The following is a 16,699-nucleotide window of genomic DNA, read 5'->3' on the forward strand; positions in this document are numbered from 1 at the left end:
ATTGTATATGCTGTCCGGTATGTGCCATTATGAAAACATTTTAAATATATATATATAATGCAGAAAATAACACCAAGAGAAATGGTGTCAGCTATTAATTTTTGTATCTTTTTTTTTTTAAGTCAGCAATTGACAAACCCGACAGTAATTATGTTTATTCCGCTATATATTACATTCATATTTATCCTTTATTTTCTCAGTTATCATTTGTAAAATTAGCTGAAAAATGTATACATTGTTTGTCAAATGTATAATAATCAATAACTATGTTAATGTAGTGTAAAGCTGGTGCACAATCCACATATCAGCCATCATATCAAATATCGTTTAATTTTCTCCGTCTATAAATCAGTATCGGCTGTGCAACTGGCTCTAGTATTTTGATCAATCAGCCTCATAATTCAAGAACAAGTTTTCACAAGTATTTATCTTTTATTTATTTTTGGTATCTGTTTGTATGTTATGGTGTTTGTATGTTGTGTATGGACTCTTAATTTTACTGAACAAGTGTTGCGTCATGTCTTGTGATTCATGTTTGTCAGCGTTTATGATTGTATATGTGTTGTGACTGTATTGACGGTTGTTGTTGTTGTTTTTGTTTTGTTGATGATCTCGGATAATGGATCATTTGATTTAATGTTTGGACTCCAGGAAGAATAGCTACGCTAATGTGCTGCTGCTAATGGATATCCAATAAATAAATAAATAAGTTGATTGAAATAATGTGTAGGGAGCCATAGCAACCATATCATAGCTATATAAACAAAAACACCATATGGTCTGATTAATGTCATAATTACTTGAAAATTATTTCTGATGGCCCTAAGTAAAACTGCATATAAAATACCATGCTATAGGCAAAAATAAAAGGCCCTCCAGATTTATATATTATAGTTCATCCCTAAAAAGAAGCAAACTAGTGTGTTCTAAGCTCTGCCAAAGGCTTAAATAATATCAATCACTGTACACACCCGTTTCTGACAGAAAGGAGAGCAGAGAACATCAAAAACCAGCTTTTTCTTTGTGATTCATACATAGCGTGCAGGAAGGATCTTTCCACTTAGCTGCAAGGCACATTTTAGGTCAGTGATTCTCAAAGCACGTTAGGGTTATATAAACAAGTGCTCAGCAGGCGGGGAGGATATATGAGCCAACAGCGCCACCTTGTGGGGTAACGGCAGTAAAACAGTGAGCCAGAGAGGAGAACGAGAGTCGAGCTGATGTCTCTAGTGAAGCGGGACATGATGTCACATCTCGTTAACAGACAAATGACTGAAGCACCTTTAGGGGCGATTTATTGCACTTGACATGCAGAAGATGGGAAGAAAAACAAGATGTACGACTTCCAAACTACCAGCAAACAGGTAAAAGCAATGAAATAGAAAAGCAAGACTGCAACTGGTATGCACAGGCCTGATGTTTGCTCCCTGGTTGCTCCAAGACAGCACATCAGATTTCCATATATGGTCAATGTCGTGATCTAACGCAGTGTCAGTTAATGAAACCAGTAATTATTTCCCCATAAAAATCTGATTATATACAGGGAAATAAATGTGAACTAAAATGAGAAAAAATACAATCCACGTTAACATTGCAACATTATGGTACAGAACAAATTTTTACACAATTTGTCAAAACTTTTGAAAAAAAAAGGCTGTATTTAGAAAAAATTTACTTGATGTTAAAAATTAAAAATTAAGTAATTATATACAATGTAGGTGGATGAGGTATTTAATATTTATCATCTTTTTGTGGTTACACCATTTGCCGCCACATAAAAATAAAAACCTGCCAACAGAGGTCTTTTGGCTGGGACATCAAAGGAGATTAACTTTAATACTTTATAAGAGCTTTAAAAAGCAAAACAATATAACATTTAAGATTAAATTGTAGGACAAACCATGCAGCAAAGATTTAGTCAGTGGTGGCATGAGCAGGTGCAAGGGCCAACATATGAATAAACTTTAAAGTACAGGGATGGGCAACCTCACTTGAAGTGGCCCTCAGTACATCTACATGCATTTGAGCATGAAATCTTAAAAGTGCAGTGTAAAAATGCACAAAATTACAGTAAGTGGTTATTTTCTATTTGCTTCAAACCTTTTCTATTCCTATTTATACTGTTATACATGCATTTGAGCATGAAATATGTTAAGTTACTGCAATGTAAACATATTTAAAATTGCTGTTTCATCATATCTGGTTAAGTGCACGGTCATGTGGCCCTGTAGAACTTTTCTCTCACTAATTCCAATCAATAAGTTATCATTTTGTGTGTTGTGTCTGTTCATAATTTTGAATGACTATCATGGATAATCAGCTCTGTGCATATGCAAGTCTTTTGCTTTGAAGTTCCTAAAAAGACTGAAGAGTCTTACTGTCTCGACGAACACAAATTCACCTCCTGATCTTGCCCAATAACAAAATTATTTAAACCACACAGCCCAACCCTCACCAACTGCATGTTAAACTTCATTGCAAATAAGTCTTAATAAAGTCATTAATATGTACCATTTGAAATAAAAAGTGCAGGTTAAAGGTGCGAAGAAGAGAAAAACAAGAGTACGAATAAGCTTAACTTAAAAATAAATTACAGTGCAGCTTCTTAAAAAGGTACAATATGTAAAATTTCCACATAAAACGTCAGTCATTTTAATTAAGGTAGTAACTTATACATTTTGCCAGTGTCACTGGAAATCACAGTGTTGTTGTTATGTCTTCTGCCATACATCATACTTTATTAATTAATTGTATTCAAAAACTGACCACATTTTTTTTATATATTTTCATATTGACCCACCTGATTATGATTATGTGAAAAATAGCTCATGCCAGCCACCAAGTAAATGTGTACAGTAACATAATAACTCTAAGATATAATATTTTTAGTGTGATTATTTTGATCACGGATAACACAGATTGGGCCATATAACGTTCGCTAATGTGACTACTTCAATAGAATTAAATGACGTGAATAAATGCAACATGAATAAAACTTTTACTAGTCGGTAAACATTATTACACTGTATATATTATAGACTTTATTCTGCAGAGGTGGTTTTAACGATGAAAACACCTCCCACAATCCCACGCTACTTCAGATTCGTCTTTTCTTTCTTATTAATTTGACTGAGAGACCTAACATACAGTGTTTAAACATTTGTTTTTTCATACTAAAATTTTCTATTTAATGATACTTCAATATGCCCAGCAAAACCCATATACTTCCCCTAAATTCTACAAGTTTTTGGTCACAACATGACTGTTTAAAAAGGTTATTAGGGCTGCAACTAACGATTTTTTTCATCATCGATTAATCTGTCGATTATTTAAATAATTAATGATGATAATCGATTTGTTTTTTGGTCAATAAAAAGTTGAAAAATATCAATCAACCAAAGAGATATTCAGTTTATTGTCATAAAAGAACAAAGAAACCAGAAATATTCACATTGAAGAAGCTGAAATCAGACAATTTGGACTTATTGTCTTTAAAAAAAACTGCTCAAACCAATTATTCGATGATCAAAATAGTTGATTAATTCAATAATCGATTATAAATCGTTTAATAATTGTTGCAGCTCTAAAAGGTTCTTGAATAATATTCCTTTAAGAAAATATGGCTTTTGTACAGGCAGGTACACTGAACATTATTATCTCTGGGTGTGTTCACAAGAGGTTCACTAATATGTTTGTTGTTATGACTCACTGCTTAGTTTTATGTTTATACAATAAAAAGGAGCAGGAAGACAGTTTTTAAGTTATATTTACAAGCTTAACACTTAGTAAAAAAGTTTCTCCAGGAAACCGTGGGGATCCAGACTTAAAGAAGCGGGGATATTTCTAGAAATCATACATCATAACACCAACTCTGTTTTCCACAGTAGCTGGAAGCATTATTCCATAGCTTGTCTCAGCCCTCAGGAGCTCTCTACCTTGTAAAAGCTCCGTTTTAGATGACGAGCCAATAAAAAGAAAAGGCGTGTCAATGTTGACCGAACACAAATCATGACTCAAAGCCGGTATTACTGCCGCATTTGACAGGCAGCTTCATATAACTTAAACATATGAAAAAAACAACGCACAAAGTGAGCAAATTAACAGATTATTCTCTTTTTTTTGAAGATTTTTTAAAAAGTACTAACATTTTTACAACGACAGCTATAGGGTGATTCTCATGAAGCCAGTTCTGTCTGTGAAGATTATAAGGACATACTTTATTAAACTAAATATATTTCACTTTTATATGAATGAACAGTTTAGCCATAATGAGGCACAATTCATTGTTTTGTGTTAAAATAATATTTTCTATATTTCTGAACATATTTTTGATTCACAATTTCATTACCGTAATGCGTCCAGATAAAAATGTCACGGTTTCCCCACACATATATACAATAAATATTTAATAAACTCTATAACAATAAATTTGTTTAAAAATGTATAATTTAACAGAATATAATCAAACATACTGGTTTTTAACAATGTATAAAGAACAAAATCTGAATGAAAAATGATGAGAAAAAATGGTTAAATGTTACAGTAATGATATAATCGTTTGCATTAATATATGTGTATATTTTAATAAAATTAATAAAACATTTTGGTGATACCAGCTACCCTTGAGCAAGAAAATATATATATTTTTAAATTTAAAAATGTTTTATGGTAATGAAATTTACTCAAAGTGTCTCTAAAAATGTCAGAAAATACCTTACATTTTTTTAAATAGATTATAAATTCATATTAAAAAGTGACTTTAGATTGTATACGTTATAAAGGGTCAGAGAAAATATGTATTCAATGCTCTTGGATTTTGTTTTCCCATAGTACCGTTTTCCTGGTGTGCACTCACACATTTCTAGGGTTTTTTTAGACATGCATAAAATTGCAAATAATCACATTTTCTCAATCATAACGTAAGCCTGCTTATCCAGAAGATTACACAGCTTAGCACTCTATGAAAACAGATCAAGGATCGCTTTGCTACGGACAACACAAAGAAGTCTTGACTCTATTTCCTGCACCTTTTGCACACCTGTTCACTGTTAAATGATTGATTTCAGGCTGTAAACTCGTTCCAGCTTGCATTGCTGCACACGTTAGTTAAATAGTCGTAAAAGACGTCACGTTTCAAAAGAACGCCGCTAATATAAAACTGCTGAGAAATGCTGTGTGCGAGTTTTATGAGCGAAGAATAGGACAAAAATTGCACCTCCAACTTTTATGGCTCCAAAGGATTACGTCATCCTGATAAATTGCCCTAATAAAACACACTAACTGTACTGTGACACTTCATATAACTTTGACATTTAGTTGGCTGGGAAATACATTTCAGCACTGTGGTGTTTTTCAAAAAACATGCATATAGTTCACATGTATGTGTAAATACATGTTTAACACCAAAGGTAAGAGATTAGATTCTAGTGAGTGAAGAATTTAAAATTATTATGGTATAGAAATTATTCCAAAAATGATGCTTTAAATTAGGGCTGGGCGAGTGTTCAGTCAAAGTCAAAGAAAAATATGACATGTCACAAGTAGATTTATTGAAACGTTTATTTAAGTGAACCTATAAATACTGTGTAACAACAGGAGTACCTTTTTTTTTATTTTTTAATCAAAGCTCCATAAAGTGCACAATTAAATAAAAAAAAAAATCTTAAATAAAAATAGCCTATGAAATAAAATAGGCCAATCTTTTTCGAACATTACAAAAGAACTACAAATGACAAACCCTAGTAAGGGCAGCATTTATATATAAAGAAAGAAAAAAAATTGAACGAAATCGATAAATCGATATGGTCTAGTTCCATATCACATTTAAAAATATATCGATGTATCTTTTATATCGATATATCGCCCAGCCCTACCTTAAATCACAGTTTTCAATATGTTAAAAGCTATCATTTGGGTTAGTATAATTACATTATTTAGGCTTGTTTAAAAAGCATGCTGTACTAGAAGAAGGATGCTGACTGTGTTCACACAAAAAGAGCTTTGTTCCTCTTTCTGTAGCAAAAACAACCTGCAGTCACAGTTTTTGGTTGTGATGAAAACACTCTATAGCTAATATAACCCAGATTAAAAAGGATAATGTTATAAAGTGCATGTTTTGCTTACTACTTTTTTTTTGTTTACCACTGTTTGTAGCTTTACAAAGAAAAAGGGGAAAAGGCATTCTCTACAGCCTGTGTGAAAGCCATATTTCCATGTTGTTGATGTTGGAAAGGTACTGATGAAAAAAAAATGATGCAAGTAACAATACATATATACACAGGAATAAATTAATATGGAAATAATAATACAGATTTTTTTAAATGCTGAAATAAATCCATGGATAAATAAATTAATAAACACATGAATACATTTAAGTTGATAATTAACTAGACATAAATTATGATGTGAATTAGTAATAGTAATTAATAAATTAGGACCTGCCACATCCTTAGCAGGCAGACACAGAAATACATGTAAGTTAACAAAAATATAGGAATATATTTTAATCATTTATTTGTCCTATTGAGTTGTCAATGTTTGTACATCTATTTGTTTGTATTTATTTTAAGATTTATATATTATTGCATTTATTTCTGTAATAAATATCAATATTTAATTATATTTTTTGTATTTTATTTATTTATTTAATTTTCTTTCATTTCTGTATTTACTTTTCATCCCTGTTTTATTTTAAATATTTAATATCTATTTAATGATTAATGTTTGTATGTGTATTTATTTATTTCTGTATTTAAGCTTTTTTTACATTATTTATTTATTATACATTTAATTATTATTACTTTGGTAATTTCCCATTCTCAACAGAAAGATATGATAAAATGTGTGTGGACTTTACACAACAACAGTGTTATAATACACTGCAAATGTGTGTATGAAAGTCACAAATGCTTCCCTTCCACTGTGAACCGACACTGGCAGCCTTCCAAAAGTCATATTATACCGGCAGCGACCTGCAGGCTGAAATTCCACCCAGGAAGGCAGAAGGAGCTGATGAAAGGCCTGATTAATAACTGCGTGTTTGCTGCACTCTCACTGACAGATATAGAAACTGACAGCAAAGCAGGTGAAAAGACAGCCCTGAAAAAACAGACACACCCATGACACAAGTCATGTAGTCAGCTGTGCTCGATCAGGCGTTATCAAAGTCGTGACAGCTGCAACGTGATGCCGTACTGGACTCTGACAACAAGTGAAAAGAGAATGAATGTAGCTCACTTCTGCTCCGTGCAAAACAATCGACTACGTGACTAGCAGTCAAACAGTACTTGGGTCAAAGACCAATAAGGATTTAAAATGTGAAAATATATAAAGTGTCTAAAAATGCCTATTTAAACTCTTTCTATGTTTATCAGACTGTTCTGTATACAACTCAACAACAGAGATTAATTCTGAATCTGAATTCTGAAGAATGAAATTTGCATATTTTTGTGGTTTGTATGCAAAATGTATGAAAAATGTCCTTCCCGTGTAAAGGGAATGGATTTTAAAATGATTCAAATTTCGACCAATTTTTAGAGTTCAACAAACAATTACTGCTCAGAAAAGCATTTTTATCAAAAATGTTTGCGATATACTTGGTTAGCTATACTGGAATGGGCTTATTAGGTGCTATTGATCGTACAATCTTTCATGCCAAAAAGAGAAAAAAAACTGGAAAATGTATTAGAATACTTTAAAAAGGGTAGAATTGCAGATTTTCCTTTCCATTTCAGGGTCCATATTCAAGCTTTTCCAGTACCTTTCAACGGTTGTAAATGGTATATTTTAGATGAGTACTTCGATACTAAAAGGGGTAATTTCACTTAACCATACCACCAGTAATGGTATTACACTTTTAACAACTAAAAGTGGTTTGCTAATCTCATAAAACATACTGGTATGGGAATCTAGGGGCTAGGAGCAAAAGTAAGCTCACAAAAATCATCAACCGGCTACTTCAGGAGCCCTCACATCCACTAGGAATTTGAAAAACTCCCTTCAGTAAGAAGATACAGTAGAGCAACAAGAAACATCTCAGGAAAAAGTTTTCATTTCAGATAGGCTATTCAGTTTATATATATTTTTCCATTGAAAATGCGGTTATCTATAGTCAGATTGCAAGAGAAATACAATAAGAATTTCCAGCATTTACAAGCACTTAATCCAGAATCCAAGCACTTTTCAAACCTCGAAATTCAACATTAAAATTCAAGCATTTTCAAGGATTTCAAGCACCCGTACAAACCCTGACATTTAGACCAACACATTACCTACTACAAGCGTATCTCTGTGTCAGTAAAGACACAAAAAAATATGCAAATATAGCAAGGTAAAAAGCCAGAAGCCGTTTAAAAAAAAAAAAAAAAAACAGGAATCCGGGGTTTACTTGCATTTTCGTTGAGCCAGGGAGGAAGTTTGCATGTTGTGTTTACAAACAGTGCGCCAAGATTTCCGCGTAGTATGCCTTTAAGTGACATACAGACGGGAAGATGAGGGATATGTCTGACATTCATGTCACTATTCAAGCAGAAATCACTGAAATCACCTGATTTTGGTTAAGTCTGATATTTTTTTTTTGCTTTTCTGTATAAAATAATTGTAAACTGAACATTTTTGGATTTTGGACTGTTGGTCAAACAATAAAGGTATGCAGATGTGGTCCACAATAATCAATAAAATGTTGTAATGTCAAAAGCATTAAAAGTTAGAGTTAATTTGTCCACCTGAATTAACATACACCTCAGAAAAACTGCATATATGCAGAGACAGGAGAGGGATAGTGTTAAAAGAACAGACTAGTGTCTTTCTAGTGAGAAAGAAAGAGGGTGACAAAGGGAGATAAACAGAAAGAAAGCAGACACAGAAAAAGACAGACAGGGCCGGATCACTGCAAGACATGACCATGACTATGAAGCAACAAAGCAGACACACACACTTAGACTGTCTGCAGGACAGTGGCCAATTCATGACAAGAACACAGGCCGACAAAAGGACAAATAGATGTCTCCACTTAGAGACGGAGACATGATGGGGTGTCATGAACTGCTACAAAAGCCTCCACACAGAACACAGTCCTGCTCTGTCTGCAGCTGAAGAGAACTACGTCAAAATTAAACAAGCAGTAGCTCCAGCTTCCAAGGTCCAGAAGTTCTGACACAGTCTGAACAGCTGAGAATACAAAAAACACAACACACCAAGGAGCTGCTGTGCTGTTGTTTTAATCATGGAGCTACAAGCCTGTATTCGGGAGGACTTGCATTTGTTGCCAAAAGCTAAATAAATGCAACAATATTCCAGAATATGCTTTTGATTTCAGTTCTGGGTGCTTGGGTGGGGCTGACAGTACTGTTAAACTCCCTCCATACCCTGCAGGCATTATTGTTATACTCACAACATGAAACTCCTGCTAAACCAGAACACAGGGCAGTACTGTGGTAACACTAGACTGCTGCCACAACAGTGCTCCATTTCTCTGCAGCCACAGTTTAGAAGATTTATGCAACAAACTCTGAAGCCCTGAATCTTCAAATGGGGCACACGCTCCATTTAGACAAAGCATGCATTTTTAGAAAATCACCTGCAACTGCAATAACAAATTTAGAGCAGCAGACAAACACAGGATTGACTACAAATAAATAAGCCTTTACCTAGCCCCTTTAAGTTCATAAAAATTAACAGATACAGGGTCTAATAAAAGACTTAACCTCAGGGGGGATTGGGGGGGAAAGAGATGTAAATACTGAATGAGAAAAGAATGACAGTGTGAGGCAGTACGACAGTGAATATGATGCAGCCTTACTGACACACAGAGTCCTGTGCTAATGGAGGTGGATGTGTGGTGGTAGGGGGTCAATGAGGGCAGATCTTCTGCTGAGTCACCAGCTCTCTCTGTGACTCAGCAACTCTGCTGCTTACACTCTCAGCCCCCTGATATTTTTACAATAACATGCCCAGCGAGCTGTTTTACAACCACTGAAGGCTAACTGAGTGACCTCTGAGGAGATCGACCAAACAGGACGGCTGGATTTGAATGAAAGTCATGCAGAAAAAGCAGTTGCAAAACCGTAATGATGGGGAAATTAAAATCCTTAGCAATCCACTTAATCACACTTGGTTTCACTGCTGTAAATAGGCAGTTTTGCCTATTAATTCTGCTCAAAACAATGCATTTGTGATAAAAAAAGCTCCAACAAAAAGCAGCCTGAGCTACAGTAGAATAGAGAATAGAATAAAGCCATCCATCCTCACCTGTCCTCCTCTCCTTCACCATGCTGAGTCCTGAGACCTGCAGCAGCGGCGGCCATGAAGGCGCTGGCCTCAGCAGACATCCCCATGTGGGCCAGCGTCCCAGCAGCCTCTGCTGCCCCCTCCCCACCTGCTGCCACCCCTAGTCTGGGCAGACCCAACAGGCCTTGGTGCTGGAACAGAAGCTTCTGGGCGTCCTCCAGCTGGGACGCTCTTACGGAGCTCCCTCCTCCAGGAGCCTGAGTGAGGGTGGCACCCAGGGTGAGGAGAGGCTGGAGGTCAGCTTGAAGGGCAGTCAAAGGCATGTAGTGGGTCCCTTGGGTGGGCGCTGTAGCAGCAGAGGGAGGATGAGCTGCGAAAGTTGCCGGGGCAGGTCGGGCCACCTGACCTTGATGGGGCAGCTGCTGAGTAATGCTGATGGCTGGCTGTGATGTGACCCCTGGAACTGTTGGGATGGACATCCCCGTTGTGACATGGGGAAGCGGAGGCTGGACTTGGGTCTGGAAGGGAGCAGTTGGCTGGATGAAGTCTGGCTGTCTGACACTTCCCGAGGCCATGACCCCAGCGTGGAACTGGGGTGCAGGGTAACCTCCCTGGTGGGGATCCACAGGATAGGGCAGCTGCTGGGGTATTACAGGAGGCTGATTTACACCGGTTTGTGGTGCTGCTGTAGGGAGAGTGACAGGAGCCACAGGTTGCTGCATGTGGGCCCCACCAACAGCCTCCTGTGGTGAAACATAGGTCAGAGTAGTAGTTTGGGCCAGTCCCTGTGGTGGGCTCTGCATGGCTTGTGGACTCGTGAAATCCTGGCTCGGAGGTTGATAGGGCTGAAGCGTGTGAGGGGGCTGCACAGAAGCCACACCCTGACTAATCCCAGCATTAGCTGCATCTGGCTCTCCAACCAATTCTACACCTTTTGGTGCTTCGGACGTAGTTGGAGGAGGAACCTCCTTTTCATAATACTCTGTACATGTCCATCGTCCTTTGCGGAATGGCTCAGAGTTAGTGTCTAGTTTGACCACCCTAAAACGAGAGCCGGTAGCTGCTTGAGTTTGGGTGTGCTGGGTTTGAGTGTTGGGGGCAGCAGCAGCAGCAGACGAGCCTGTCCCTCCTCCAACCGAAGCTACTTGCCCACTAACATTAGTGTTGTCAAAACCTGCAGGCCCTGAAGGAGGAGCAGACACGTTAGAAACGTTCACATTGCCTTGTAGTTGTGGATCAGCGATTGTCCCACCAACATTAGGGGCTAATTGTTGGGTTGACCCACCTGTAGGTTTACTGTTATCCAAAATCGGTGGCCTCTGTGACTGGCTAGGCCCACCTTTGGATGTCATAGCTGGACTAGAGCTAGCCAAGGGTACAATGGGAAGATTTTGCTCACCTCCTCCCAAGCTATCCGAGTGATGATGGTGGGGTTGACTCTGCTGCTGAGGATAATAGGGATGGTGCATGGTCCCGTTTACCATAGAGGTGTGCTGCTGAGACCCCTGAGGAATGGAATGAGGGTGCAGAGGCTCGTTGGGAGACACAATCCCAGGTGTGTCGACCCCATGGAGACTATTGAGCGTCTCATCAGAAGAGCTTCTCTCTGGCACACCTGTATCCGTGGCTCTGGACACAGAAACATCCAGCATGTCAGAGGAGGAGAGGTCTTCTGTGTGCGACTCATCCATATCATCGTAGCTCTCTGTGTCATCTGCTAAACTGTTGTTGCCGCTCACGTTGATTTGAGCGGAGGTGACACTTGTTATCTGGAAGCCACTTTTCTTCTTCACCTGAGCTCCAGCTGCTTGGGATTGGGGCTGGTGGTGGAGTCCGGGGGAGTTGGATCCAGCCTGGCTTGGATTGTCCTCAGCCGTGTTGACTCCACTGCCAGCGGCTGCAGAGGAGGCAGACGCACCGCTGCTACCCCTCCTGTAGTGGAAAGCACTTTTCCTACTCCCGGTGCTAGGCGGGTCTCCAGAAAACTCCTGGTGGTGCATGTTTGCCGTTAATGAGTTACTAGAGGCCGAGAAGTAGCTGCTAACTACAATCTAGCTGGCTGGGTCAGCTGAAGTATCGCGATACTACCGAGCCATGAGTGAGAAGTCAGATCATTTATGTCCTTTAAAAACAAGCTTCAGGGCTGTAATTATAATAGCTTATAAGCGATGTCCCTCTTCTTAATACGAGTATTAATATAATGCAGTGTTTGTTATCTTAACGAGATTTGATTAAGCAGATAAAATAAACAAAAGAATGTAAATTCAGCTAGCCGTAGCTTAGCTTAAAGCTGGGTCGCCAGTAGCGATTAGACACTCTCCTCAACAACTTGATTTATCTATTCTCTTCTTATTGCGGCAATTTTGGAGACATTGGTATCACAATCAAGCACAGGTAAGTAAATATAGTCCAGGATAGTTTCTCAGGTAGTCCTCAAAGTGAAAGCGTCCAGGCTGGCCGGTGTGTGTCGCAGGAAATCAGTCGTCGCATCAATTCTTCTCCCGGACGTCGTCGAAGCACAAATAATCCTGGCGAGGAATAAACTGCGTGTGTTGTTAAAAGACAAAGGTGTCTAGATAATAGCCGTCTTTGTAGTGGTAAAAAGTGCCCGCCAAGTCCATGTCTGTAGGTCTTACCGAGTCCGCGTTTGCTGTCTCATTGCCGGTGAGCAGCAGCAGCTAACGGGGCTGTCAGTAACAGAGGGAGGAGGGATGCAAACACTTCCACTGCGCAGGCGCGGCTCTGCCCATTTCTTGTCAGAAGTGTGCCACGTTCATGCTCAGCTGTTAAATCGGAAAAAAAAATGATATATTCTGACACAGAGCTGAAAAAAGCTGATGGCAATTTCGATGTGAGTCACTATTTTGAAGGGAATGATCATCCTAATTTTCATTGGAAAATATATGAAATGAATCATGTTATTGTTTTTTTTTGTCTGTACCAAACAAAGACTCTTCTAGTACGATTTGTATGCAGGACATTATCTTTAGCTCTACAATATTTAGAATGATATTTTGACGCATACTTTCCTGCCACTTGAATTGTTTATTGTATATAAGTATACATTGCGACTTCGATAACATTCAAATTATTAAGCTTTATTCTGATATTATCCTAATTGTTTTACATTATTTTGACAATATTACTTTTTTTTAAACCCCTTTAAACTTTATTGAGCACAAGATCGGATCCGATCAAAGATCGTTGCAAATTATTATAGATTAGCTTCCAAAAACTCAAAAAGTTCCAATCTTTTCTTTTCTTTTTTTTTTTTGCTACATAGGTTAATCTCGCCTAGTCACAAGGTCAGTTTAGATTAGTTACATTTCATATTCGGGAATTGGGCGTTTTTTAAGTACTTATCAGTAGAACCATATGTCCTTGGTCAGAATGACTATTTTCTAACATTAACAAAGCAATTGAAGGCAGCACTAGAACCCCGGTTGTGTTTACTTGTTTGTTTGAGAAGTTCTACGATAAACACACTGACTAAACAAAACTAAATGTGATGTAAGTTTGACTTGACTTTATCCAGTTAGATTGTTGTAACATGCTCTATACTGAAGAAATTCAACCTTTGTTTCTCACTAAAATAATCAACTAAAATGCTATTTTTGCAATAAAAAAGAAAATGAAAAAGAATAATTTATCAAAAGACTAAATTATGAAAAAATGTGCATGATTTGCTGCGTTGTACAACACGCAGTTGTTGAGGTAGAAAGTGAAAGTCAAACCATATCATTATGTGTATTTACAGTAGTGGTGGAAAAAGTATTCATATCCCTTACATAAGTAAAAGTACTAATACCACACTGTGAAATTACTCCACTTCGTGTCCTGCATTCAGAACTTAAGTAAAATTACAAAAGTATCAGCAACAAAATGTACTTAAAGTATCAAAATAAAACTACTCGGTATGCAGCATGAACCCACTTACACATTGATTTATGTATTCCAAATATATTATTTTATTATTTGTATTGATGCATTTATGTAAGCGGCGTTTTCATTTTGTGAGAGCCGGACTCTATATACCTATATATCTATATATCTATATCTATATGCAGCTGGATGAAACATAACTCCCTGCTGCTGCCTACAGGGGGCTCTACTGTCCTGTCTGTGGTTTGGATCTGTTTACTTCGGGAAATCACGCACAGAGAAAGTGGTTCTGAGAAACAATCATAGACTGTATATCAATAATGGACATAGTCACCGTGACGTCACCCATTGGTTTGTGGACTGCCCTTTGGAAGCATCGAGTTGCCTGGACAAAGTATTGCATTTCCAATAAAATAAAAGAGGTTCACATCAATATTTTACACACTATATACCCAACAAATCTCTACACAATTTCTCTACACTTTGAAATATTGAAAACAAATGCAGTTTTTTTCCAATTTTGAACCAGAAACCTTAACTCATTTATTCTACCACTACCCAATCTATCAATTTCTGGACTCAACTTGAACAATATACTGTATTATATGGAGAGAATGACATCTCCTTTATTACAAACCTATTCATTTTGTATGGCAAATTTCACATTCACAAACGCAAATACTCCAAAACTCCACCAAACTTTAGAAGTTTCTTGCATGAGTTTAAAGAGAACATTAAAAAAAAACCCTTACACCTGTAAGTCAGTATAGATGTGTACTGTAGTACAGTATGGCGCCACAAGGGGGCGACACCTCTTCCCTGTTTGGGTGGTTATACAGAGCCGCCTTGTTTCTTTCACCATCCTTCTTGCTCTATGGACTTCCCTCCGAAGAATACTCAAAAACCATGGTAACGAGTTGGTGGTACACACCAATTGACACTAAAAGCACTACATCCACAGATATTTACCAGAGGATTTTCAAAGAATTATGTATTTACATTCCGATCCCTTTTTTCTGTTTGTTTTTTGACCTTCAGTGTCCTTTTTATTTATTTATGATCCTCCCTACTTTTTTTTTTTTTTTTTTAAAGTTTACTGGCATTACTAATAACAACCTTAATTTACTGTGATTTATTTATTATTTATTTCTGTTGACACATATGACTGCACGTCTCTCTACACCTCAGCCTGACTGAGAAAAGTCTCTGCTAATTAATGTTAACATTAACTGGGATGTTAGTTTTGGCAAAAAACATAAACAAAGTGTACTTACTTCATTATTTTGAACAGCGACTCCTTGAAGTTCGTCCAACCAAACGCTGAACAAGACATTTTTACTTAATAGATTTTTACTGAGACCAAACCGCTAATCGTCCTTTTTTATATATATTTTTAATCTATATAACGTTATATATAGCTTTATTGACACGTTGCCGTGGATACGCATTGTTTTGCTTCTCTCTTGATGACGGCTTGTTAGTGACCTGTCAATCAAAGGTAGCCACGCCCCAAATCATACGATTCTTTATCTTCTGTTTTCTTCGAAATGGGGCCATTATTAGAACTATTAACCTAAAATTGTCTTGAAAACTTTTATACAGTCTATGCTTTTTACTAGTGATTGAGACTATAGTGTTGTCATAAAAAAAAAAATCTGAGGTAATAAATCAAGTGAGTAATTTTCAAATTTTGCCTTGAAATGAATAGAGATTTTTTTGCAGCCAAACTTAGCACCCTCTGCTGGAATTTACATTTACATTTAGCTTTTATCCAAAGCGACTTACAGGTAAAAAAGGGGCAGAATCAAGGTATCGTGCAATAAGAGCCATTAGTGCAGCAATAAGCGCTAGTGACAATTCTTTAAGGAGTAGAGTTATCGTGTGGTGCTAGAAGAGAAGATGCTCTCTGATGAGCTGGGTCTTCAGGATTAATTTTTAATTAATTTTCGGTAGAATGCAGCTTAAGGCACTTTCTGGTTTGCCTCCCTGCTCAGACCCGGAGGTTGCCACCTGGGAAACAATGCACCCCAGGCATGTAACTTGGTCTGCCTGCTCCAAGACACTGCTGCTGGGACTGAGGTGGTGAGTGATGCCTTTAGGGAAAGCATGTGTAAATGCCAATCTGCAGAGCTGCAATGCACATAGGCATAGTTGTGTTTAAGCAAAGATATATTTACTTAGATTTGCATAAAAGCAAAATTATTAGTTTGGGAGGTGCATCTAAACTGAAACAGGTCTCTCTCAGTTGTTGGTCTGTGTTCCCAATCAAGATCTACTGAAAGCACATGAAGAAACCATTGTGGCAGTGTGCTTCAGGCCCATCTGCAAGAGGTAAATTGTCTGTGAATGTGTCTGAAAAGAAACAAAAATATTTGTAGAATTTAATGGCAAGAGTAGAACATACCCTAAACATGAATATTAAAATAACTGCAGCATAAAAATAGAACTTTTTATAAGAAAATTGTATGGGAAAACTGAAACAATATAAAGATTAATGTGACAGTGGGTAAAGTTATTTATCCTATCATGGAAGAGGAAAGAAAAGGACTTACTGCACATCAGGGAATCGAACCCCGGTCTCCCGTACAGC

At 37.3% G+C, this 16,699-nt stretch overlaps 1 protein-coding gene across 3 annotated transcripts in view; it reads right to left on the reverse strand.

Moving 5' to 3' along the window:
- zgc:65895 (uncharacterized protein LOC393546 homolog) overlaps positions 1-15,678 on the reverse strand; it is a 35,308-nt gene extending 19,630 nt beyond the window's left edge. Inside the window, exons 1-3 of one of the 3 annotated variants that reach the window (XM_059327820.1) lie at positions 15,384-15,678; positions 11,513-13,010; positions 10,249-11,410 (exon numbers count right to left, since the gene is read on the reverse strand). In XM_059327820.1, coding sequence (XP_059183803.1) covers positions 10,249-11,410; positions 11,513-12,227 — 1,877 coding nt within the window. In that variant the 5' untranslated portion in view covers positions 12,228-13,010; positions 15,384-15,678. Of the gene's footprint in view, positions 1-10,248; positions 13,011-15,383 lie in introns of all 3 variants that reach the window. The other 2 variants (XM_059327819.1, XM_059327822.1) reach the window with 2 other exon arrangements.
- Between the last annotated feature and the right edge of the window lie 1,021 nt (positions 15,679-16,699).

Source organism: Centropristis striata, chromosome 24 (assembly GCF_030273125.1).
Source record: "Centropristis striata isolate RG_2023a ecotype Rhode Island chromosome 24, C.striata_1.0, whole genome shotgun sequence".
Classification (NCBI taxonomy): Eukaryota; Metazoa; Chordata; class Actinopteri; order Perciformes; family Serranidae; genus Centropristis; species Centropristis striata.